This window comes from Microtus pennsylvanicus, chromosome 3 (assembly GCF_037038515.1).
Source record: "Microtus pennsylvanicus isolate mMicPen1 chromosome 3, mMicPen1.hap1, whole genome shotgun sequence".
NCBI lineage: Eukaryota > Metazoa > Chordata > Mammalia > Rodentia > Cricetidae > Microtus > Microtus pennsylvanicus.
Window position 1 is genome coordinate 51,045,516 of NC_134581.1, and position 23,695 is coordinate 51,069,210.

The 23,695-nt window shown below is 46.3% G+C and overlaps 1 protein-coding gene across 2 annotated transcripts in view; it reads right to left on the minus strand.

The window, feature by feature from the left end:
- Nucleotides 1–23,695, minus strand: part of Anxa2 (annexin A2) — a 39,040-nt gene that overhangs the window by 10,358 nt on the left and 4,987 nt on the right. For both annotated transcript variants that reach the window (XM_075965354.1, XM_075965353.1), the window contains exons 2-4: nt 16,853–16,912; nt 12,868–12,967; nt 3,195–3,289 (exon numbers count right to left, since the gene is read on the minus strand). In XM_075965354.1, the coding sequence (XP_075821469.1) occupies nt 3,195–3,289; nt 12,868–12,967; nt 16,853–16,900 (243 nt within the window). In that variant the 5' untranslated portion in view covers nt 16,901–16,912. The remainder of the gene's footprint in view (nt 1–3,194; nt 3,290–12,867; nt 12,968–16,852; nt 16,913–23,695) is intronic.

The window sequence follows — 23,695 nt, forward strand, 5'->3', positions numbered from 1 at the left end:
GGGAGTGGCTCCGAGCCTTCCCTGTTGAAAACACTGCACCTCACATTGAGCCATCTACTCCTCCAGTTCGGGGTGCTACTAATGAATCTGATGTGAACTCCAGGCCCCTAGAGTCTCCTTTGACTCGCTGCTGAACGTCATTTCTCAGGGGTGCCCCTATCACTGTGAAAAGACGGTTTGAATTAAGTCTGAGGCAGCACTTACATTTGTAGACAAATCCTTAATTCAGCGTGGCCCCTACACATATCTGCTCGGAGATTGGACATATGACCACTTATATGTACTGACCGGCTGAACTGAACTGACTGGAACAACAATTGTTTTCTCGTGTATGTGTGTGTGTTCATGTGTACATGTATGACGACACGCGTGTGTATAAAGGTCACGGGACAAGCTTAGGTGTCAGTCTTCAGGTGCCTTCCACTTTCCGTTTGAGATAGGGTTTCTCATTGGCCTGAAATTTGGCCATGTAAGCAAGCTATCTGGTCATCCTGTTCCTGCTCCTAGAGATAATGTGTAGCTTGCTTTAGAGACAATCTTTCTGAACCCACACTTGTCAAGAACGTCAGACTTGATGTAGATCTGAGGATGCATGGGGACCCACCCATTCACCTTCTTTCTCTGGCTTCTGATGTCCTAAGTACGCATGGGAGGTAGGAGGGTCTTTCTAAAACAACACATACCAATTACAACGCCAGCCTTCCAAATTGAAACCCTGAGGTTAAGTGATCCCAACTTAGTCTGCCCTTGACACTCCACGTCACCGTGATCTCTGCGCCAACCTCAGTGGGCATCTGGGCACCCACTGGATTTTTCCACGTTGACTTGCATTGCTCAGAATGTCCAATATAGGACTCAGCATAAACAAAAATCCCAGAAGGGATTAATAAAAGAACAGTTGTCCTCTGTAGAGAGAAACTTCATGTCTAGAACTGGTTTGAATGTGCAAAGCAGAAACTCCAAACTTCCTTCCTCCTCGTGGCCCTTATTTGTTATCTGTGCCAGGATCTGTGGTTACCACCTGGGCAGGGACAGTCTGTTTCGTACTAGAGCAGGGTTCTCAAACTTCCTAATGTTGCAGCCCTTTAATACAGTTCCTCATGTTGTAGTGATTCCCCTAACCATAAAATTATTATCTTTGACTTTATAACTGTACCTTGCTACTGCTGTGAGTCGTAATGTAAATCTCTGTTTTCTGATGGTGTTAGGCAACTCCTTGGAAGGGGCCATTTGCCTGCCCCCAAGGGATCATGACCCACAGGTTGAGAACTGCCACTCTAGACTAGCCCTTGACAAACAATGCATCTGAAAAAAAAACCTGCCAGGACGTCCTTCAGAAACAACCTCAAGCAGCTGTGGCATCTTTCTATGACAGATGCTCATTCTGGGCCATCAGGACAGCAGGCCATCCCTACCAAGCACGTGGCAATACCTGTGTATTTGCTGACCTGACTCTGGACTCTGGTAACACCTTGACTCCTACAGACTCTGAAGGATCTGTGTTCTCCAGCTATCTAACGTGAAATCGAGTTCCGTGTGCCTGCACAGCTCCAAGACCACACTGAATGAGAAGTTATCTCCCACTGGCCAAGGCAGTAAACCTCCTGCTCCAACAGGAACCTGGCTCTCCCAGCTCTCAGATCCTCTGGGAAAGCTAGAAACATAAAACACTCCCCTCTGCGCCTCACTGAAGATTAATACAAGTCTAGTGGAAGAAGAATTTTAATGGCTGCGGGATGAAGGGAGCCAGCTGCTTTCCTTTTTTATGTCCTTTCCAACTGTTACAGAGTGTGGAGGAGGGAGCTACGGCAAGGCTTGACCTGTGACTCCCAGGACCTGGTGGTCATGTCAACTCGAGGAACATACAGTCTCTTCTGGCATCCTTTCAGGTGACCTCTACTGTGCCTGGAAGTGGGAACCTCAAGTCGGACGGGAGTTACATGAAGTCACTCTTATGGCACCGTCCGAGAAAAAAATGGAAAGCTTTTCATAGAAAAAAAAGTTAAAAATTAAAAAGCATGTCCTTAAAAAAAAATCCCGATGCCTTGGTCAAATAAGATGAACAAGTGGGAGCTGCTTTTAACCACTTGTGGGCCAGCAAAGGAGAAAACACGCAAGACTCCTTAATTAGCAGGAGCGAGGCATGCTGAAGACAGTGGAAGGACCACAGCACTTCAGACAAGCCCAATTGCTGGAATAATTTCAAGATGCCAAGCATGTTACTTATTTTTGTGTGTGTGTACATATGTTCATATGCACATGCGTACAAGTGGATGTGCACATGTGTGTTTACTCATGAAGGTCAGAGGTTGATGTTTATTTCTTTCCTCAATTGAAGTTCATCTGATTTTTGAGACAGGGTCTCTCACTGAACTCAGAGCTGTCTGAATCATTTAGATTGATTGTCCAGGGAGCCCCAAGAATCCTCCTGTCTAGACTCCCTAGCCCTGGGGTTACAATGGCAAACCAGTGTATTTAGCTTTGTTTTTCTTTCCATGGATGCTGGGGATTGAACTCAGGTCCTCGTGCTTATATGGTAAGCACTTTACCAACTGAGTCATCTCCCCAGTCCTTCAGTGTCAGTGAGAAGATCCTGTTCAGATCAGTGCCCAGTGGAGAAAGCCATCAGTTCACAACATCTGATGAAGAAGCAGTAGAAGAAGCGAGTCGCTCCATCCAAAGCACTAAGCACAGTCCCCGATGCAAAGTCAGCCCTCCACAAGTGGTTCCATTGCCGGTATCCCTTGAGGCCTATTTCAGAAAGTCTCCCTCATGTGTGCTAGGGTGTTGCCTTTATGTTCCAGCTTCCATACATGTACCTGTGTGAGTAGTAACCCTCACAAGGATATAAGAGGGAAGCCTTGGACATCCAAGAGTTCTACAAGACTCTTTTTGGTTAAAGAAGAGCCGCAGTGCACAGAAAGAATGTTAGGCAGGGGTAGGGGTGGAGGAATGGCTCAGCAGGTAAGGACTGCTGGATGTAAAAGAGCCAGATGTGGTTGCACACACCTGCAACCCAAGATGGAAGATGAAGACAAGAGAATGACGACCGGGAAGCTCAAGAACCCGCTACTCCAGGGTATGCAGGATGACACAAGCAAGGGACATACACTCACAGTAACTAAGAACAGAACAGGCAACATCTGAGGACATTAATTCAGCAAGGCCTGCCCCCTACCCCAAGATTCCAGTACCTTCTTGGTCCTTCTCTGGTAGGCGAAGGCAATATCCTGTCTCTGCGCATTGCTGCGGTTAGTCAGAATGTTGACAATGGTGACCTCGTCCACTCCTGTGGAGAATCAATTGTGAACAGTTACCCACCACGCTCTCCTACTTACGGGACTTTTCTACAGTGAATCCCACGTGTTCTTTTCCACACCCAACACTAGGCTGTCAGGACCAGCTCTTCCCCCTTCCCGACCCAATGCAGACACTCTCATTGCCCTCGACCCTTTAAATATTTGTACTTAAAAAGCTATTTGGTTCATGAATTGGTTCCTGAAGTCATCCGTGGGAGGTTTGTGTGTGAAGCTCTGGCAGCCAGACGGAACGAACAACAAAGATTTAGGAGGGTTTTAAATGAAGGCGCCCAAATTGCCACTTAGCTGGAGAATTAATAGACAGAACCTTCAAAATGAATTAATAGAGACAATTATTTATATTTATTGCAAGATTACGATTGTATAAATGGCTAGGTATAATTTCTATAATTATCCCAGCTGTCATGACAAACGAGTCAGGCTTAATATGGCAGTTATATTTTTAATAGCTTAATTGATTAATAGAACCACACGTATTGAAGACGAGATTGTCTCACAAGGAAAATACACCTCCTGTGCTTTCAATCTCCAATAGGTGACTTTAATAATCAATTTTACAACTGTATTAAAAAAGAGTAAGTGTTTTAATCTAAATTAAATCTAAATTGGGAGTTTTGAAGTACCGCCCAAATGTTTCAGTACCTATTTTAATTGGAACATGTGTATTTACAAAGATAAGCAATGCCTAGTGGTATCTGAAGGTTTCCAATTTTATATCAGAAATAGTCCTTACTTGTCATTTAAGTGAGGAGAGCTTGGTTTTGAGGATTCAGGAGCAGAGAAGGCTCTCTCCTGCCTGACTATGAACTTTGTTTAATAAAATGAAGAGTCTTTGCCATAACTAGATAAGTAGTTTTGGAACCTCTAAGCTCACAAGGTCACTCCCAGACTGCACATGTCTTACAGGAAGTCAAGGGCATTCTGGAGCACTCAAGAGCCCTGAACTATGATATTTGTGGGTAAAACAATAAGCAGATGGACAGGGGACACATCCTGATGCTTTGTGGCATTCGAAAGTTACCATTTCTGGGTATACAAATAAAGATGGAGGCTGGAAAGATGGCTCAATGGTTAAGAGCACTAACTGCTCTTTCAGAGGACCTGAGTTCAACTCCAGCTCACAACTGTCTGTAACTCCAGTTTCAAGGGACCAAAACTTCCCATGACTAAACACTAATACACATTAAAAAGTGATAATACATTTAAAAAAACTTTTATATACTTATTTCAAAGTGAAGTCACAACAATAAACAAGCATATTAGCAAATGTCTCTAACTTCATCTCGGATGTTGCAGGAGTCAGTGTAAACACGGTAGCCCTATTGCTAAACCCTGGGTTGGTTCTGAGGATGCTGATGTCAGCCTTGTAAATCCAATAAGAGGCTGGTTAAATATCCCTTTGTCTACATCATGGAATACTATGTGGTCTTTTAAAATTACAGCACAGAAGTATTGACTAATCTGGGAAAAATACTCAACATAAAAACAAAAGCATAGATTGTAAACCCGTGGGCCCAGTATAATCTGATATTTATTTAGTTCTTCATTTTTTAATTTTGTTTTGTTTTGTTTTTCTTTTGGGGACAGGGTTTCACTATTTAGACCCAGCTGGCCTCAAATTCCAAGAGATCTGCTTGCTTCTGCTTCCACACACTTAAAGTGGTGTGGGCTACACAGAACAACCCTGTCTCAAAAGACAAAAAAAAAGAGTATGTATCTGTGTATAAGACTGGATGGAGAAGCATATTTATCAAAGTTTTAGCAGTGATTATCCAAGGGGTGAGGTAATTAAATGTACTTGCAAAATTCATAAAGGCCATAAATCTGGTGGAGGGGTGTGTTGAAATACACAGTGAATGTCACACAGTCCTTGAACTAGAATTAACTGGTGACCTTACTTCAGAAGACATTGAGCATGATCTGGCATGGCATGATAATGTTGGCACTTAAGAGGCTGATGCAGGAGGATTGCAGGTTTGGAGTCAGCCTAAGTCACATATCAAGGCTTTTCAGACGATGAAGAAATGAGGATAAGGAGATGTGGGCCTATTTTCCTTTGATAGACGAGGAGTCCAAAGCTCAGACTGTAGCCCAGGTCTGCATCAGTGACCTGTGGAAATGCTGGCCCCTGTGTGTCACTCTCTGCATTTGCCCAAGCTGGGGACAAAGGACGAAGGCCTACAGTTCCACACGGAAGCTCTGAGAGAACCTAACATTACCTCCACCGAAACGTTATCAGGGATGGCGGTCAACTTAGTCAAAGCCTCCCTGAGGTCAGAACGTGACCCTTGGCTGACCAGTACGGAAATTCCAGAACACTTACTAAATTAAAAACTCAGTCCCAAGCAAGCAATACGGCTCAGTGGACAAAGGCAATTGCTGCCAAACTCGATGAGCAGAGTTCGAGACTTGGAGCCATCCACATCGCGGGATGAGAGGACTGGCTCCCAGAAGTCGTCTTTTGACCTGCACATGCGCACCACACCACAGCATGCCTTCACGTCCGTCAGCCAGCCAATCAAAGCAAACAACAAAACTCGTCAGTCCTCACCAGAGCTCTGCTCACTAGGACTTTCTTGGAGCTGGGACCCCGAAGCAGCATTTTCCCACCACTCCCGGATAACCCCTTCTCTGGGGCTCACTAACAGAGGTGACTGAGCAATCTGGAGAACGGGAAAATCTACCATTGTACCGCACTTTCGCACCATCGCCCACTTCTATGAGGCAGAGGGGTCATGGCCGTCTTTGGGAAGGAAATATTTACTCTTCTCTAAACAACCCAGGCAAGAGATAACACCCAGAAAGAGATAGCTGTACAAACTGCTCTCCCGGATCTCAGCCGACGAAGGAGCACTTCACATTTCTCCCGGCAGCCCCGTATCCGGTTAGTCAAACCGGAGTCAGTCTAGTCTTTGGGAAGAAGCCAAACTTGGGTTCCCTGCAAGAGCAGGGAGCCATTTGTAACTGCTGAGCCCCACTCGGGTGATCTTTCTAAACTTTATCAAACACACTCAAACCTTAGAAGTTAAAGTTGCCTAAGACTGGCAAAGACCCAAGATATATGTATACTTGACTCCAGGTGAACACAGGCACAGGGTAAGGTTAAACGTGCATTCCTTAGATGAAAATGGTTAGCCAATCTAATCATCTACATTTTTTCAGTATTCCAATTGAAGAATTGTTCCTAAGGAAGGGTTTTGCTAAATGACAGCTCTAAGAAGTCATGAGTGGCAGCTGGGTTCAAGCGGTGACTTTGGGGGCTCAGGTCTTTTCAACTATCCACCATATTTTTCAAGCATTAAAAAGTTTCAAGTAGCTGAGCAGTGGTGGTACATGCCCTTAATCCCAGCACTCGGGAGGCAGAGGCAGGAGAATCTCTGTGAGTTCAAGGCTAGCCTGGTCTACAAAGCAAGTTCCAGAACAGCCAGAGTTACACAGAGAAACCCTGTCTCTGAGAAACCAAAAAGAAAAAAAGTAAGAAGAAAAAAGACATGTTTCAGGTGTTGGCTGAATCCCACAATGGCTGACCCTGCCCTCCCCCCTCTGTGGGTAGAAATCCCACGTCTGCCCTGTACTCCGGCATTCCATGGAAAATGCGTGTCTCCACTGTCCATGGCAAGGAACCAAGGACCGTTTGGAACAGGATGCTGACTCACAGCAGCAGAGACACGCTGACTGTACAGAGTGAATCTCATCTGTTTGATGAGGGTTCAAGAGGCCTTGGGACGGGAGCTGTTTGGTTGGAAAGAAAATGAAAATTGCCTTATGCTGGTCTCCAGGAGTGGGAGGCAGGGGTGGGGACCACAGCTCAGATTGCTGGATATCCTGGTATTTTGAGGCTTAGGAGAAATCATCTTTACAGAGTCTGAAGTCTGCCACAGAGAGGACTGGGCTGGGGACCCAGGCGTACTATGACAGTTAATATTATCAGCTTGACAGGGTCCAGATTCACCTACAAGACAAACTTCTAGGCATGTCTGAGAAGGACTACCTAGATAGAGTTATCGGAGGTAGAAAGCCCCCCCCCCATAAATGGGGGCAGCACCATCCCATGGGCTGGGGTCCTGGACTGTATGAAATGGAGAAACTGAGTTGAGCACCAACGTTCATCTCTCTCTACTTGATGGCTGTGGGTGCCACGTGGCCGGCTACCTCCCGTTCCTGCTGCCATGCCTCCCATCATGAGGTGATGTACCCTGCTCTCCGATTGTGAGCCCAAACAAACCCTTCTTCCCTTAAACTGCTTTGTCATGTTTTTGACCGAGATATGAGAAAAAAACTAACACAGGGTATGTGTAGCAGCAATAGAGGTGGTGGTCGGGACAGTATCTGGAACCCAGGCCTGATGAGCCGGGGCACACTGCTTCTCTCCTAATGCCTGGAGTTCGCAGATATAAAGCAGGGACCGTCGTAAAACATCATTTGCTAGAACACGAAAAAAGCCTGAGAGAATGGCAGGAGGCAAGCTCTTCCCTCGGCTTCTCTGATGCAGACCTAGCTCTGGCCTGGATTCAATCATTGGCCAACGAAAACACAGGGCAGAGAGAAGACAGGACCATGGTTGCTAATGGCTTCCAGGAGATTAACAGTACTGTTTCAAGGTAAACTCTGAAAGCTCCCTAAGAGCTGGGAGAGAAAATGTATACACAGGGTAGGGGCGGAGAAGCATCAGGCCTCTTAGGTGTGATATAGCTGTGGACATGGACAGTTCAAGAACTGTGTGGGATTCCCCTCTGTGAATATCACTGGTGAATAAAGAAACTGCTCTGAGCCTATAGCAGAGCAGGGCAGAACTTAGGTAGGCAAGGAAAACTAAACTGAATGCTGGGAGGAAGAAGGCAAAGAAGAGAAGCCATGGAGCTGCTGCCAGATACAGACATGCTGAAAAGTTGCCAGTAAGCCACTGTCGCGTGGTGATGCACACATTAATGGAAATGGATTAAATTAAGATGTAAAAAAGCTAGCCAATAAGAAGTTAGAGCTAATGGGCCAAGCAGTGATTTAAATAATATAGTTTCTGTGTGATTATTTTGGGGCAAGGTGACAGGGAACTAACTAGTTCCAACTAGTCCAGCAAAGGACAGCCTAGTTGAGCTAAGCACCCAAGAAGGCATTTTAGCCTGGAGATCAAACTTCTGCTCCCACTCGGTTCTGATATCACCTTGGTTAAATTTCTGAGAAAGGACCTAAGGCCTTTCTACTTTAATAAAGGCAAGGGGTGCATTAATAATCCAGAACCCAGGGCTGGGGCTGTAGCTCAGTAGGTAGGCTGCTTGCCTAGCATACAAGAAGTCCTGAGCTGGGAACCTAGTGCCGCTAACCGGGTGTTATGGTGCACACCTGGAACCCTAGCACTTGCGAAGTAGAAACTGAAGGATTGGAAATTTAAAGTCCTTGACTACATAGCAAAAAAATTTAAAAAGCCCTTCTAGTGCTCAGAAAATCATCTAGTATGTCTCCAAAATGTCATGTAGCATCCAGCAGGAAAACACAAAGACACGAATCTATTCATAAATGGAGTAACATAAAGAGTACCCTTTTTATGCCCCGCTACTCCAGTTACCACGTGGAACAGGGAAGCTGCCACAGAAACCAGCAGGCCCACTCTTCACTCAAGTCACCAGCAGATGAGATGCCAGATAAGAATCTGGTTTCTTCTGCCCTCTCTGGGTGAAACCGGTATTTGGATTTCCTCACCAGACAGAAGGGCAGTTCTTACAAAGAAGAAAGGGCCGAGGAGAGGCAGCCAATGGAGGCACGCCAGCGATGAAAGGCCCTGAGGACGCCTGCCCCTGAATTTTCCAGCCACCTGGCACCTACATAGCTATGCAGACAATGCCCTCAGAGACCACAGCTGTGCTCAGGAGTTAGTGGCTCTGAGACTCACCAGGGGCCTCATCTGCCTCTGAGGACAGCTGTGAGATGGTTTGCAGTGACCCTCAACCCCAAGAGGGAGGCCTCTACAAAGGGGAGCGTGGACAGGCTCCCTGCTAGCAGAATGAGATGCCCTGGGCCAGTGAGTTCCAAAGACCTTCCTCACGGGTGTTCTCCACAGCGGCAGGGTTTTATTTAGTCTTTACCCTGTCGCCCCATCCCCCCCCAATCTTGCAAGTAAGAGTTTCTGCCCCCCAGCCAATATACCTCCTGGCACCCTCAGAGAAAAAACTCGCTTAATTGCCACACTCAGCTGCTTGCATCCACCTCCAGGTGTGCAAGCGAAACCAAAATTACCGGTGCTGGCTCACTCTCTGGTGCACAGGAGGGTGGTCCTGTGGCCTTGCTGGGAATCTTAGGTGGTGCTATTTTAAAATGTAAGAGAGAAGAAGTGCAGCAACTCACTTCTATAGTTGGGCTTGTTCACGGGGGAGGGGGGCCCTCGCCCTTCCGGAGAACACAAATACTGCTCAAATCCAAACTGGCAGTAATAGAGCGACTCCGGGCCCTCCCCTCTGCAGACGCCAAAGCTGCTTGGATTCATTGGCAGCAGCACTAACTCCAGGGCTGTGCTGTCGCTAATTACCATCTATTTCATGGAGTCGAGATTCATCCTTTTCTAATTTAGCTGACTTTCCTTTCTAATTATTTGGACCCATATGGTAAACCATCCCCAGCTGTGTTGAACACTCCATAGTATATATTTAACCCAAGGCCATTCTAGACCAAGAGACTCCTACAGATCAAGCCTTAGAAACCTCTTGTTAATTGAGCAATATTACTACTTTTGTGTGGCTTAACTCAGCTTCTAACTAGACGTAAATTACGTAAGGTGTTGCATGGTCTACCTCAGGCCAGAGAGTAAACATACAACAACCTTGCACCGGGTTTAGGTAATGCGAAGAAAACATTCAATATCCCTCCGACTAGAAACAAAGAGTGAGCTAAATTCAGCTGGTGAAAATGGATCAAAGCTCATGGGGACCATTCAGTCTTCTGGGTGACACCCAGACTCTGTTAAGGCACCTTTGCTGCCTGTCCCGCACACGCTTCTGTCTCCCTCTGTGCTCAGATATCTGTGTATCTTTTTGAATACTATGTGGGTTGTTACCTCCTCACATAATCTCATGATCCTGAGCATGTGTGCAAAGGTTCAGAGGGCTGGAGAGATGGCTCAGGGTCAAAAGCACTGACTGTTCTTCCAGAGGACCCAGGTTCAATTCCCAGCACCCACTTGACAGCTAAAGACTGTAACTCCAGCTCCAGGGCTTCTGACAGCCTCACACAGACATACAGGCAGGCCAGACACCAATGCACATAAATTAAAAATAAATAAAAAATTTAAAAGGTTAATAAATAAGACCACTTAAACAGAGACAGATCTCGAGGGTATAGTGTTGAACCATGATGGAAGCATGGATTGGGGATGCAGGAGGCACGGAGGTGATCGACTCTTCACAGCTGTAAACCCAGAAATGGGGCGACAAGGGGAAGAGGATCAAGAACTTGAGGTAGCCTGGGCTACACTGCAAGACCATGACTGGGGAACTGTTAGGGACTCAGGGATAGAGGAAGTCACACCACTCTGGAGCAGCAAAAGCAGAGAGCCATCTGCTAAGGGACACTGCATGTGCTAGAAAGAGAAACTGTGACAGACGCAGCAGGCAAGCCCATTTTAGCAGTGAGCCACCGTGATGCCCAAAGGTGGGCTCTCACAGGTGCCAGGGGAAGGGATAGAGAAGAGTCACCAGGCTAGAGCCAGGCCCAGATCTCCACCCACCCTGCCCCTCCTAATCACTGTCTTCATATCAGGCTTCTGCCCATGCCCAGTCCTCGTGTTTGATAGCAACAATTCAGTCCCAGGCAGCATGTCCCAGCTCCTAGCCTGCAAGAGCCCTGATGACCTCGTCTGCCACAGGTGCAAGGGCGCAGACCGCTATCCCTCAGCTCTGGTTTGTGTTTCTATGAACATTCAAGGTTTACCCTGTTTCCTTTGATGTTAAAACAAAGTCAGCTTGTGATGAAGCATCCAAGGTGAAGGTGTTCAGGAGTGTCCTGATCACTCCAGATTCCTGTTGGCTCTGAGTGCCGTTACTTATCTGAGGTATCAGGGGCATGTTCGTAATGAGCTTGTGCTGCCTGTCTCCAGGGGGGCAGTGCGTGACCATCATGGAAAATTTAGAAAACACATAGAATATATTGAAAACACAAGAATCAATGATTCCTAATTTCACAAGTCCTTTTTTCACAAGTCCTAATTTCACAAGTCCTAATTTCACAAGTCCTAATTTCACCAGTGCCTTTGTTTTTCCCTCTTTTTGAGTAAAAATTGTAGCTATCATAATAACATATAGTATACTATATTTTACTGTCATTTTCCTGCAGAACTGACATGTTTGAGGTGAATGAATGTTCAAATGAGCATATTAAATTACCAATATTGATAAACATTTGTAAAGTACATTTAAAGCAAAACATGTTAAGTCTTTTCTTGTAAATAGCATCAGACTTAAGAAAACCGTTATTTACTAAAACCACTAGGCACACACACAAAAAAACTGAGTGGCGGAGTGATTCCAGCTACAACACTGAGCACTAATGCTGGGGCGGGGGTAAAAGGAAGAAGAAACAGGTGCCCTCGCTAACTCTGGGCCACAACTGGGAAGCATATTGAATGACAACAGGATCAGACCACACCCCGGCTTTCATGCCTGGAAATGGCCTAAGACCAAGTGATGAGTCTAATCCTAACAGCTGGGTGCTGTGACACAGGCTGGGGATGGGCAGGACTGTGTTCAAATTCACATCTGAACCAAGGCCAACAGACAGGAAGTATGGTAGCTAACCCTCCGTGGTGTCGTAGGTAAACTGGGAAAGGCACAACGTAGCATCAGAAGTTAATCTGAAGGCCAGCTAAGTGGGGAGCTCCAAGAGGGCCCAATACACCATCTGCCCACGAGAAGTACTTAAAAAAAAACCCTGGTGAAGACAACCACGATGAAGATGGTGGTAGTGATGTCAGCCACACCTGCCCACGCAGGAATGTGGGAACCCACGTCTCAGCCCTCAGGGCTTTCTTTGCTTGGGAACTATAATGTTTTCCTGCTGACTCAGGGAGGGCCTGGAAGTACTTTTATTAACGTGAGCATCTCAGCTGTGGGGAGAGTTCACCCATGCAATCTTTACATTCCAGTGGGCTGAGAGTTTTCTTGTGCGGGGATAAAAAGCACCCTTTGTGCTAGGCTTGTAAAAGACGCCGTCTTTGTCGAATAAGTTAACTATTAGCCTCTAGGGTGTTTCTGCAAAGGTTTATAGAGAAATCACAAGAATCACAGGCCCAATGGTGAAAGAGGAATTGATTTAACAAAGTGGACTGTATGTTTTTTGTGTGTATGTGTATACATGTTTTAAAGTAGCAATATTTTTTAATTTTTACTTTTAGTTATGGGGGGGGGTGCGCAAGAGTGTGGTGCCCGCAGAGGGAGGTGCACAAGAGTGTGGTGCCCGCAGAGGGCATCTGATACTCTGGAGCTGGGATCTCGGGTGACTGTGACTCGGTCACCCTGTGAGTTGGAGGTCACCCTGACAAGGAGAGGACAGGGGCATGGCCTACCTTTGGTCTTGACAGCCGTCTCGATGTTCAGAGCATCCCTCTCGGCATCAAAGTTGGAGTAGGGTTTGACTGACCCATAGGCACTTGGGGGTGTGGAGTGCTGAGAAGAGAACACAAACACACTCAATGACACACTGCAGATCCTCTCAGTGAAAGAAGACCCCGAGCCCAGATTCCGCACTCCCATTTCTCTTAATAATTCTAGCTACTTTCATGCTAAATGAATGGATGTTGACAGGCTACCACACTCTGGGTGTCTTTCTTTTTTTAATATTAGGTTCATTTTGGTACTGGGGATGGAGCTCAACTGGTGGAGTACTTGCCTAGCATAGACCAGGCCCTGACTTTCCTCTCCCACCACCACATAACCTGGGTTTGGCAGCCTACACCTATAATCCTAACACCCTGGAGATAGAGGTAGGAGGAGCAGAAGTTCAAAATCATCCTCAGCTGCATTAGGAGTTTGAGGCCAGTTTCAGTGACCCAAGCCCATATCAAAAGAGAGAAAATTTTCACTTGTTTCCACAGGAGCTGTTCTTCAAAGGCTCCACTGGTTTAGACCGTACAGTGCTTCTACTCTGCATTTTACTCGTAGCGAGAGCTTCAAAGTGTAGGGCACCAAGCTAGGGATCTGACACCAGCATCTATTCAAGTTTCTGAAGAGAAAGAACCTGGTCTAGCAAGAATTTGAACTAAGTTAAAACTGTGGAGATGTCTGAAAGATGAGCGCGCACTGCCCCGCGTTACTACAGGTTCCAACTCTTCAGACAGTGACTCAGGAGTTGGGAGTGTGGCTCAGTTGGCAGAGTGCTTGCCCCAAATGCATGAAGGCCTGAGTTTGATCCCCAGCAGTATATGAGCAGGGATGGTAATCCTAGCCCTGGGAAGGCAGAGGCAGGAGAATCGGATGTTATTCTCAGCTACATGGCAAGTTTCAGGCTAGCCTGGGGTACATGAGGCCCGGACCCCAGGATAAAAACAATTAAACAAACTTATGAGCCATGCTCACCCCCATGCCTCTGTGGGCTGTGCAAGGGAAGGGACTTTCTTCATGCCTGTGCTGTGGCTACTTTGCGGCACCGACGTTGGTGCCGACTGGCCCACATCCTCTCTACTGTGACAAGTTCCTGTTCTTCTCCCTTCTACTCAGTGCTGCCCTCTGCCTTCGCCAGGATGTCCTTGCCTACTGCTCTGCCTGGCACATTTCCCTCATTGTCTTTTAAAGTCCTTCCTCTTTGGATGCCTGTCAGAGTCTACCACTTTCCTGAGCTGATGGATGGGAGCCTCTCCCCGCCACCCCAAGATAACAGCCTGCTTCTCTATCCATCCTCTCCTGTACATTTAACTGCCCTCCTCTCCCGAAATGTTTATTTCAGAAGGATAGCCTGCCCCAAAAGGAAGGGCAGACAATGGGTGTAAGTGATGCAGTTTTGATTGGTGGGTGGTCTTGAACCGCCCCCCCCACAGCGGCTCTCCAGCCTGCAATGCCCCACATCAAGCCTCCATGGTACATACACCGAGTGATGGTGACACACGACGATGACCAAGCTCAGAGCAGCTGACCGTGGTGAGGTCAATGATCTGCTCCCCCGCAGGTCTCCTGAGCCAGTGCAGCACCCATACCTCTGGGTTTCCTTACTAGTGGGGTGACACAGGGGAGCCACTGAGATCCACACTCCCAGTGTCCCCGGGAAAAGCTAGAACTCTGAGTTCAGGGTCAGACACCTGTTAAGTGGGGCCGCATGGTAAATCCGGCTCCCATGTATAACTCTGAAGCACAAATGCATCCATCAGCAGAGTTTGCTTGGTCTAACTTCACCACTTTCAGGTATGCTGGACCCCGTGGCATGCGTGACATTACTATCTACAAAGTTCATGCTAAAAAATGAGGCGACTGAGTTACAAAATAATGCCCCCTAGTATCTGAAGAAAGTTTATAATTTCATGGTGGGTCCCATTCATACCAATCTTGGGGTACATATGGCCTGTGGGGTTGTAGGTTGGACGCCAGTGACTTGGGTCAGGGAATGCTCTGGGAAGATGGGTGAAGTGATCCAGTTTACATAAAGGAAATTTCAAGCAAAGGGCTTTCTAAAAAGTTTTCTGTATTTGTTCTTGGTAGCTACAGAAGAAAGTTTGCAGGAAGCTACAAAAAAATTCTCTTCTGATTCTTAACAGGGCCACCAGTAACTTATTGACAGGGGCAGGCATCCGACCATACACCCACATCACACATGGCTCACTGGTCAGGTGATAGGCTGTCGTCGTATCAGTGAGTGGGAGAAAGGTGGGTGTGGCTTTGTGTTTAGTCTAGAGACATAAAGAAAGGGATAATAGAATGTCTACAAAATCCATTTGTCTGAAAATTAAGTTATTAGGTAAAAGTGATCTTTCCTTCCCATACAGTAATGGGCAATATAGGAAATTTTCTAGTTTCGCTCCGTCTCTCCACACGTACTTCTAGGGTAGACTAGCTTCAACAGCTGACTGAGTAGCTCTCACAAACCTTTTATTTTAAGGGTCTCAGGCTAGCTTCAAACTTGGTATATAACCACGAATGACTTAGAAATTTTAATTCTCCTGCCTCTATGTCCCAAGGGCTGAGATTACAGATGTTCATGTCTGGTGGTTTCTGCAGTGCTGTGGACGGAAAGTATGGGTTCAAATAAACTAAGTTTAGGCTTTACTCTGTCAACCTGGCCACAGCCATAGCGACTTCTCCTGAAACTTGCTATCAAGAACAATCTAATTATCAAAGGCATTAGATAAAATCTGTTGGAGAAACAAATTATATAACAGCAAGACTTCTCTAGGCCCTAACAGCAGGCCAAGTTCCAAGACAAGGAAAGAATTAAATGAGGAAACAGCAAAAAGGCTTTAATATTCCACATAGTCTGTGTTCAAACAGGTCCCTTCATTTGCACATTAGGGAAGCAGGTGCCACAGACAACAAAGAAGGGCTTGTGCACAGGACCCAAGCTGTCACCTGTCTTTTGAGTGACTCTTTAAAAGACAAATTTTATTTCTGAGTTCCCTCATAGACAAAAGAAAAACAAAATAAAACAACAACAAAGCTCTTTGATTAGTTATATTATTATTCTTTTTAAAAAGATACTTTGTTGCCTGGTGGTGGTGGCACACACCTTTAACCTGAGCACTCGGGAGGCTGAGGCAGAAGGATCTCCTTGAGTTTGAAGCCAGCCGGGCCTACAAGAGCTAGTTCCAGAATAGCCAGAGTGATTACGCAGAGAAGCCCTGTCTTGAAAAACAAAACGAAAACAAACAAACAAACAAACAAAAAGGAGACTTTCTGGTTTATTTTGTAGAAGAGCTTTCCCAAGTGCTGGATTAAACAGAAAAGTAGAGGCTTCTAAGACCCCACCCTAGCTGATGAAGTACTGTAGCTGGCGGTTGCTTTGAGAGAGAATCACTTTTCTCTGAGGACGTGGTTACTAGTAGGCTATCCATAGTCCAGTGGATGAGTCCTGCACATATACACAGCACTGATTGGACTTGGGGGGTAATAATAATAAATAGCCATAGGCATTGCCTAGAAGAATATTCCAGATAGTCTAAGAAGCCTAAAAGACACTAGAACTGTTTGTTGGCAATTCTAGTTGAAGAATTCTAGGCTGAAGCTTACGATAAATAAAAGCTCAAGGCTTGACATTAAAAACGCACATATCACCAAAGCAATAATCACCACTCATGTAGTAAATCTGACAGAACACAATTCCAGCCATTTCCTTCTCAATGATGCTGTCCAAGTTCCATTCGATGCCAAAAAGGGTTTTAGCGCCATGACATTGATTTCAAATGAAACTGTGAGTAACAGTTAAAGCAATGAGGAACCGGGATGCAGAGGAGACGCCTAATAATGGCTGAATTATGGCCCCATTTTCCTTGTGTATACAGGGAGACCGTAGCACAGTTCAACAGATGTCCAATTTACAAAATCATACAAAGTGAAAGATTAGATACTCACGTCGCCCTCCAAGCTGAGCTTGCACAGGATTTCGTGGACAGTAGACATTTTGAAAAAAAGCTGAAAAAAGAAATAATATGAAGTCTTTATAAAAGAAGCTTTCTTTCCCCAAAGCACAGCAACTCATCACACCAAGGTCTTGGACTGTTGCGTCAGAGGCTGGTAAAGCAAGTATTGTCTCCAGCAGCCAATTCTCAAGCTTAGCATTGAGAAAAGGAAAGCTTAGAGACGGGTGCCTTAGGTTGGGGATCGATTTCTAAACTGGTCTGTCTCTTGCTCTGGTGACACAGGACCTGGTGGGTCTGTGAATGCAAACCCTAAAAGCTTCCTGTGGCAAACAGCACTCGTTCCAACAGAGAATGGGCTCACCCATCAAAAGCGATAAGCATAGCAAAACTGTCATTACTTGTGTGTCACTCTCAAGTGACTTCATATAGTAAGAGGGACATGAGCTGGGATCAGCAGTGACTCCATGTTGACCTGATCCCAAACAAAGCTTTTAATATGAGCCCCACAACCATTTCCTCCAGTGAGACTCAGGAGGTACTGGGGCTATGTGATGGGTTCGAACATGCTTGCCTTCTGAGCACAAGGACCTTAAAGGAACCCCAAAAGGTTGGGAGACAGGTGGATCTCTGGGGCTCAGTGGTGAGCCAGTTCAACCTAATTGGCAAGGCTCAAGCCAATGAGAGTTCTTGCCTCAAAAAAACAAGGTGGGTACCGCCAGAGGAGAAATGACACCTAATGGTGACCTCTGGCCTCCACACACAAGTGCACCCAAGCACACAGATATTCACACTCATGCACACACATGCTGCGAGGTTATTAAACTGTTTATAAATGCAAATAGACCAACTCTCTGACATACATAAACGCATCTCGTTGAGGGCTGACCTTGCATTTCAGATTTAGAGCAGTTGCAACGTCATCATCTCCCATGGAATACATTGTATCAGTCGGGGAACCATACTGATGAATGGCCTTCCCCTATTTGTGGACTAGGCTGTTGGAATTGATGGCCCCATAATCCCAGCTCCCACAACCAAGAGTGATTTCTACTGAGACAAGACAGGTCATTCTGCATAATCACCCCAAAGAAAAACAGCACCCAGCCACCTCCCCAAAGCTTGCCAACAGCATTTGTACTGGCAGTGCCCTTGGTACTTGTAGGAATCACGCTCTCTGTTCTCTTCAAGGAGGTCGCTTTGCCTAAATGCTTTCATAAAACTGCTTTGAAGACAGTCTATGACACAGCCGTGTGCCAACTTATGGGAATATTTTGAACTAAGTGAATTCTAGGCTGTGGGAGGTGGGAGTTCAGGCAGAGAGAGTCACCTTTATTTGTGGTCAGGATGTACTTTTGCTTTGCCAAGAGGCTCACCATGCCCTCTCCTCCTCCCCGAAGCCTTTTAAGCCAGACCAAAAGAAAGGTCATCAAAAATGTTTGTGACACCTCCACTCCCTCAGCTCCCTCAGTGCCTCTTCTCCCGTGTGTCCCGTGTGTCCCCTGTACGTCCCCTGTGCACCCATGTCATTCTCCACGGTAAAAAGTCTTGCTCTGTCCGTACACTTCTGCGCATCCCTTAGAAAGGACTATTATTCAGCGCTAAGAAGTCCTCAGTCTCAAGGGCAGATGCAGAGGAACTTTAAATGCACATTACTAAGGGAGAGGAGCTGGGCTGGAATGCTGCACATGGCTGATTCCAGGGCATTCTAGAAGAGGCAGTTCTATGGAGACAGCCAAGGTCGGGAAGATATAAAGGTGGAGCGTTGTGTGCATTTGTGTGTGTGTACCAGAGTGTGTGTGCACACACACTTGTCAAGACATGCATGTGGTATATGGGTGCCTATGGAGGCGTGAAGAGGTTGTAGGATCCCTCCAGAACAAGAGTTCATGTAATTGAAAACCACTGAAGTGGGCGCTGGGAACCAAACTCAGGTCCTCAGTAAGAACAAGAAGGGCTCTTCGCCTCTAAGTTGTCTCCAGTCTTCACCTGTTGCTACTATTATTTTTATATTTATATATTTGCTTGTGTGTGTGTGTGTGCACGCGCGCACATGCTACGGTATACGTATGGAGGTTGATTCTCTCTCTCTCCTCCCATCATGTGGGTCCCAAGCACTGAATTAGGTCGTCAGGCTTGGTGGCCAATGCCTTTTACCTGCTCCACCATCTCACTCGTCCTATGTTGTTGTTTAATGTGGCCAGTAGGAAATTCAAAATTGTATACACTCCTCACAGTCTATGTGGACACAGAATGTATGGAAACTAGCACTCTATATATGGGTGCTGGTCTAAAGGAATTAGAGAAGACCACAGTTCAATCTCAGCCCCAAAGCCTTTTCTGCACCTATTCAGACAGATTAGCCTTTCCCTTGGTCGAGCATCCCTCCAGTTTACCTGAGCCCAAACCCGCCAAAGGCTCCCATCAGATTCACTTGGCCCGAGAGTTTCCAGAGCAGTTAAGAGCAGTTATCGTCTGCCTCACAGGCTTCCAGACTAAGGAATTAAAATGCAAAGCAGAACGAAACAAATGAAAAGTGCCAGCTGACCACCCAAGTGGCACAGTTGGGCCCACTACCACGTGTGTACGGCTCCAAGTCCATGGATAGTCAGTGAGGCTCATCCCCAGCTCTGCTGTTCCGGCGATTTCAGCTACACAGCGAGATTTTATTGAGTTGTTCTTCCGAGCTGTCTTCCCAGCTCTGAGCACTGCTTTGCAGACAGTTGCCCACATGCAGCCCTCCCCGCAGTACTGTGCAGATCAAAGACAATCTGATGTACCACTTTACACCCTCCATTCCTGTTAATTCTTCTCCCGCAGCCTCGACACATAAGCAGAGGACACATAAGAGGGATTCTTTTTTTTGGAAGCCCCACAAATCTTGCTTTCTGTGCCAGCATTTATAATCATCTGTTCTTTCATCAAGTTGGTCCTCCCTACTGCTACCAACTCAATCCACCATCTGATCTTGCCAAATAGTTAGAAAGAAATTGAGGCCAGTGAGCTTCCTCTAACTCCAAAAGAGCTGAGCGCTGGCCTTCAAAGATTAGCATCAGGACCAAGCCACATCTCCTTCTATTCATTCCCCACCAAAAAAAAATTAGTACTTAAAGTGCTCCTTGACTCTGCTTTCTTCAAGCAAATTGGTTTACTTTCTCTCTGGCTCCTGTCCTTCTCACTCCCCCTCCCTTTTCACCTCCCCATTCCCCTTAAAACAGGGTGTCATGGAGCTGCGGAGATGCACAGTGGATAAAATTCTGGCCACACAGGTGTAAGGATCAGAGTTCAGATCCCTAGCACCCATCTAAAAGTCAGGTAGATGTGACAGTCCACCTGTAATCTCAGTGCCCCAGTGGCAGAGACAGGAGATCTCTGAGTAAGATGGCTCACTAGTCTAGCTACATGGGAGAGCTCCTTCTTCAGATCCTGCCTCAGTAAATGAAAGTGGAAAACAGTGACATCAGACTCTGAACTCCATATGTATGCACACACACATGCATGTGCATTTATACCTGTACCTTCATGCATGCACACACACATGCATGTGCATTTATACCTGTACCCTCATGCATGCACACACATGCATGTGCATTTATACCTGTACCCTCATGCATGTGCATTTATACCTGTACCCTCATGCATACACACACATGCATGTGCATTTATACCTGCACCCTCATGCATGCACACACACATGCATGTGCATTTATACCTGTACCCTCTTGCACACACACACATACATGTGCATTTATACCTGTACCCTCTTGCATACACACACATACATGTGCATTTATACCTGCACCCTCATGCATGCACACACATACATGTATATCTATACCTGCACCCTCTTGCATACATACACACACACACATGCACACCATACAATGGAAAGAACATGCACACCATACAATGGAGAGAACAAAAAGTCAGGATGTCACTCTGTAGCCCAGTCTGGCTTCAAACTCCCAATCTTCTCGCCTGGGATTACAGGTGTGTTTTGCCGCACCCAGCTTTCACCGTATCTCATGGCACTCTGTGCATTCCTCCAGTCACCACTATGCTGGTAGTGCTCCAATAAGGTCAGAAGAGCCCCATTCCACACAGCCCTCCGCAGCCTATTGACAGGAATTCCTTATTCATTTAGTACTGAGTGCCCTCCACTTGAAAAGCTTTGAAATAGTACACAGTTACATATGACTCAATGCTGGAAGGATACTTTGCTGCATTTCCTCTACCTAGTCTCAGACCCCTATACAAATAAAGAATACATATTTCCACAAACTAGGTGACAAACAGACTCTGTGTGTGTGTGTGTGTGTGTGTGTGTGCACGCGCGCGCGCATGCGGGTGTACTAGAAGTTCATGCATCTGTGTGCAAGCAGAGAAGCGGAAGAGGACACTGGGGTCTTCCTCTACCACTCTCCATTGTCTTCTCTTGAAGTAGGGTCTCTCTCCTGGCACCTGAAGCTTGCACTTTCTGGAGCAAGCTGAAAGACAGCAGTCCAGAGGTCCTCCTATTTCTGCCCCCTTCAGAGCTGTGATACTTGGTTTGCTGCCTTTGGGCTGAGATTTGAAGTCCGGTTCTTATTGCACAGCGAGCACTCTTTACCACTCAGCCATCTCTCCGGCCCCAAACATGTACTTTGAAACAGTTTTTGGTAGAAGTCCCATTTATATCACAACCTTTCTGCACCAAAAATATCATAATAACCCCAAAGTCATAGAGACTGACAAGCAATATCTAAGTGCCCATATCCATAAATATTTCCTAGCTCATGCAAGTTTAATGGCGACCCTATTTTAGCTTGGAAATAAAATATAGCCTTTGCTTCTCCACTTCACCCAATCCTCTGGCTGTGCAGTTTCTCTGAATAGGGTCGATTAGTTGCTAGAACAAACAGTGAGTGTTGCCTCTCACCACGATTGCTAAAACTTTAGTTTGACTAAGGAGAATGGGTCAGCATGCTGTGGGGTCATTAAAAGGTCATTGCAGTGCTGGTGAGGCTTGTAGACTCTGGCAATGGTCAGGTCATCCACAGACTCAGAGGACGGGCCCACCGAGACTGTACATAAGGGATGTAGCATCCTCAGCCGCAGCTTCCCACTGTGATGGAGCAACTTTGCCGTTGACTTGAGTGGATTTAGATTTACCATGGAAACACAGCCCTGGGTGTGTCTGTGAGGGATTTCCTAGTTTAGAGTCATTAAAATGGGAAGACCCATGCCAGGAGCTTTTGTCATGGGCTACATTAAAAACAAAAGACCATATACTGGGAGCTAGCATTCTTCTCCCTCTGCTTCCTGACTGTGTGTGCAATGTGACCAGCTGCCTCCTCAGGCTCCTGTCGCCATGCCTTCCCTGCTAGTATGGACTGTGTGCACTTAAACTGCACGCTGTAATAGGCCCCTCGTCCTTTTAGGTGCTCCACCAGACAAGTAACTAAATACTCTTGGAGACGAGACACTTAAGAGACTACCCACGGTCCACGGCAGAGAAGGGCTACAACCCGGGACCTTCGACTTCTCTGCTTTGGTTCTTTAGACCTTGCCCCAGTGCCCCTTCAACGGAGAGATTATTATGTCGCAACCATCAAGGAAGCAGAGTGGCTCAGTCTAGGGCCTAAAGGTGAGGCCTCTATGTGAAGGCAGAGAGGGTGAGTCATCAGCCAGAGGAACTTGTCAGGGGTGGAGGGAGTAGGGAACTGGGGAGGGACACATCCCCAGTGGACCTCAGGGAAACAAGGGGACAGGTTTGTTAGGAAGCCATGTCCATGCGGTGACCCCCAAACCCAAGGACCTGAATGAATGCTGCCAAGTTAAGTTTGGCTACAGAAATGGTGGGATGTGATTAGACCCAATACTCCTATTTACCTGTTCACCAAAACACAAGACTTAAAAACAGGTCTACAAAAGCCACATGCGAAAGTGCATGACTGTAATCCCAGCTCCTTGGAGGTGGAGGTGGGAGGATGGGAAGTTCATCCTTGGCTACAGACTGAGTTTGAGGCTAGGCTGGTCTGTATGAGATTCTGGCTTGAAATAAAAAAAAAACCAATCAAACAAAAATGAGTCGACATGGCCTGAAAGAGGGTCCTCACTAAACTAACTCCTAACCCCACAATGTAAAATTCGGGTGCCTTAAGAGCAGAGCCACCCTCTCTTTTTGGCACTCTGCTCCCCAGATTTGCATCTCTCTTTCAAGCACCTCAGCCTCACCCAGCTGACCAACTAGTTTCAGCCTGCATAGCAGAAAGAACTATCAGGTAAGCCATCTGTTGATGAGAACACTCTATGCCAGGGCCTTGGCTCCCATGGTGGGCTGGGCCCTGGCACCACTGAGAAACGGGCTCTTTCTCAGGCAGGTGTTGCTGTTTAAGAAAACAAACCAGTCCAATCCAAGGAGACTCTGAAAGCCATACCCTCCTTCAGCCAGTCTGAAGTAGCACCTGACAGGGGTGGGAAAACAGGGACTGCCCCAGCGCCTCCCTAAATGAAGGGAACACACTGTCTCCTGTGGCCTTGAAAACAATCAGTGAGACTTACCCTGCGGGCACCACGCTCTCAAGAGACAAAGTTGGCAGTGAAGGAATCTGTGGAGTCATTTACATGTAACATAAAACAGATAGTCTGTTTTACAAATAATTTGTAGTTTTGTCTTAAAAAAGTAAAAACTAATAACTAGATCTTATTACATTTTCTTGTTCTGCTTTAAAAAAAAAAAACACAAAGTTATGGCAATGACCAAAAAGTACAAATAAAGTTGTTTTTAACCTTTATTCTGTAAAAGAAAAGTGAAACACTTCGTTTGCAAAAACTCCGAAGAAAGATTTCACAGGCA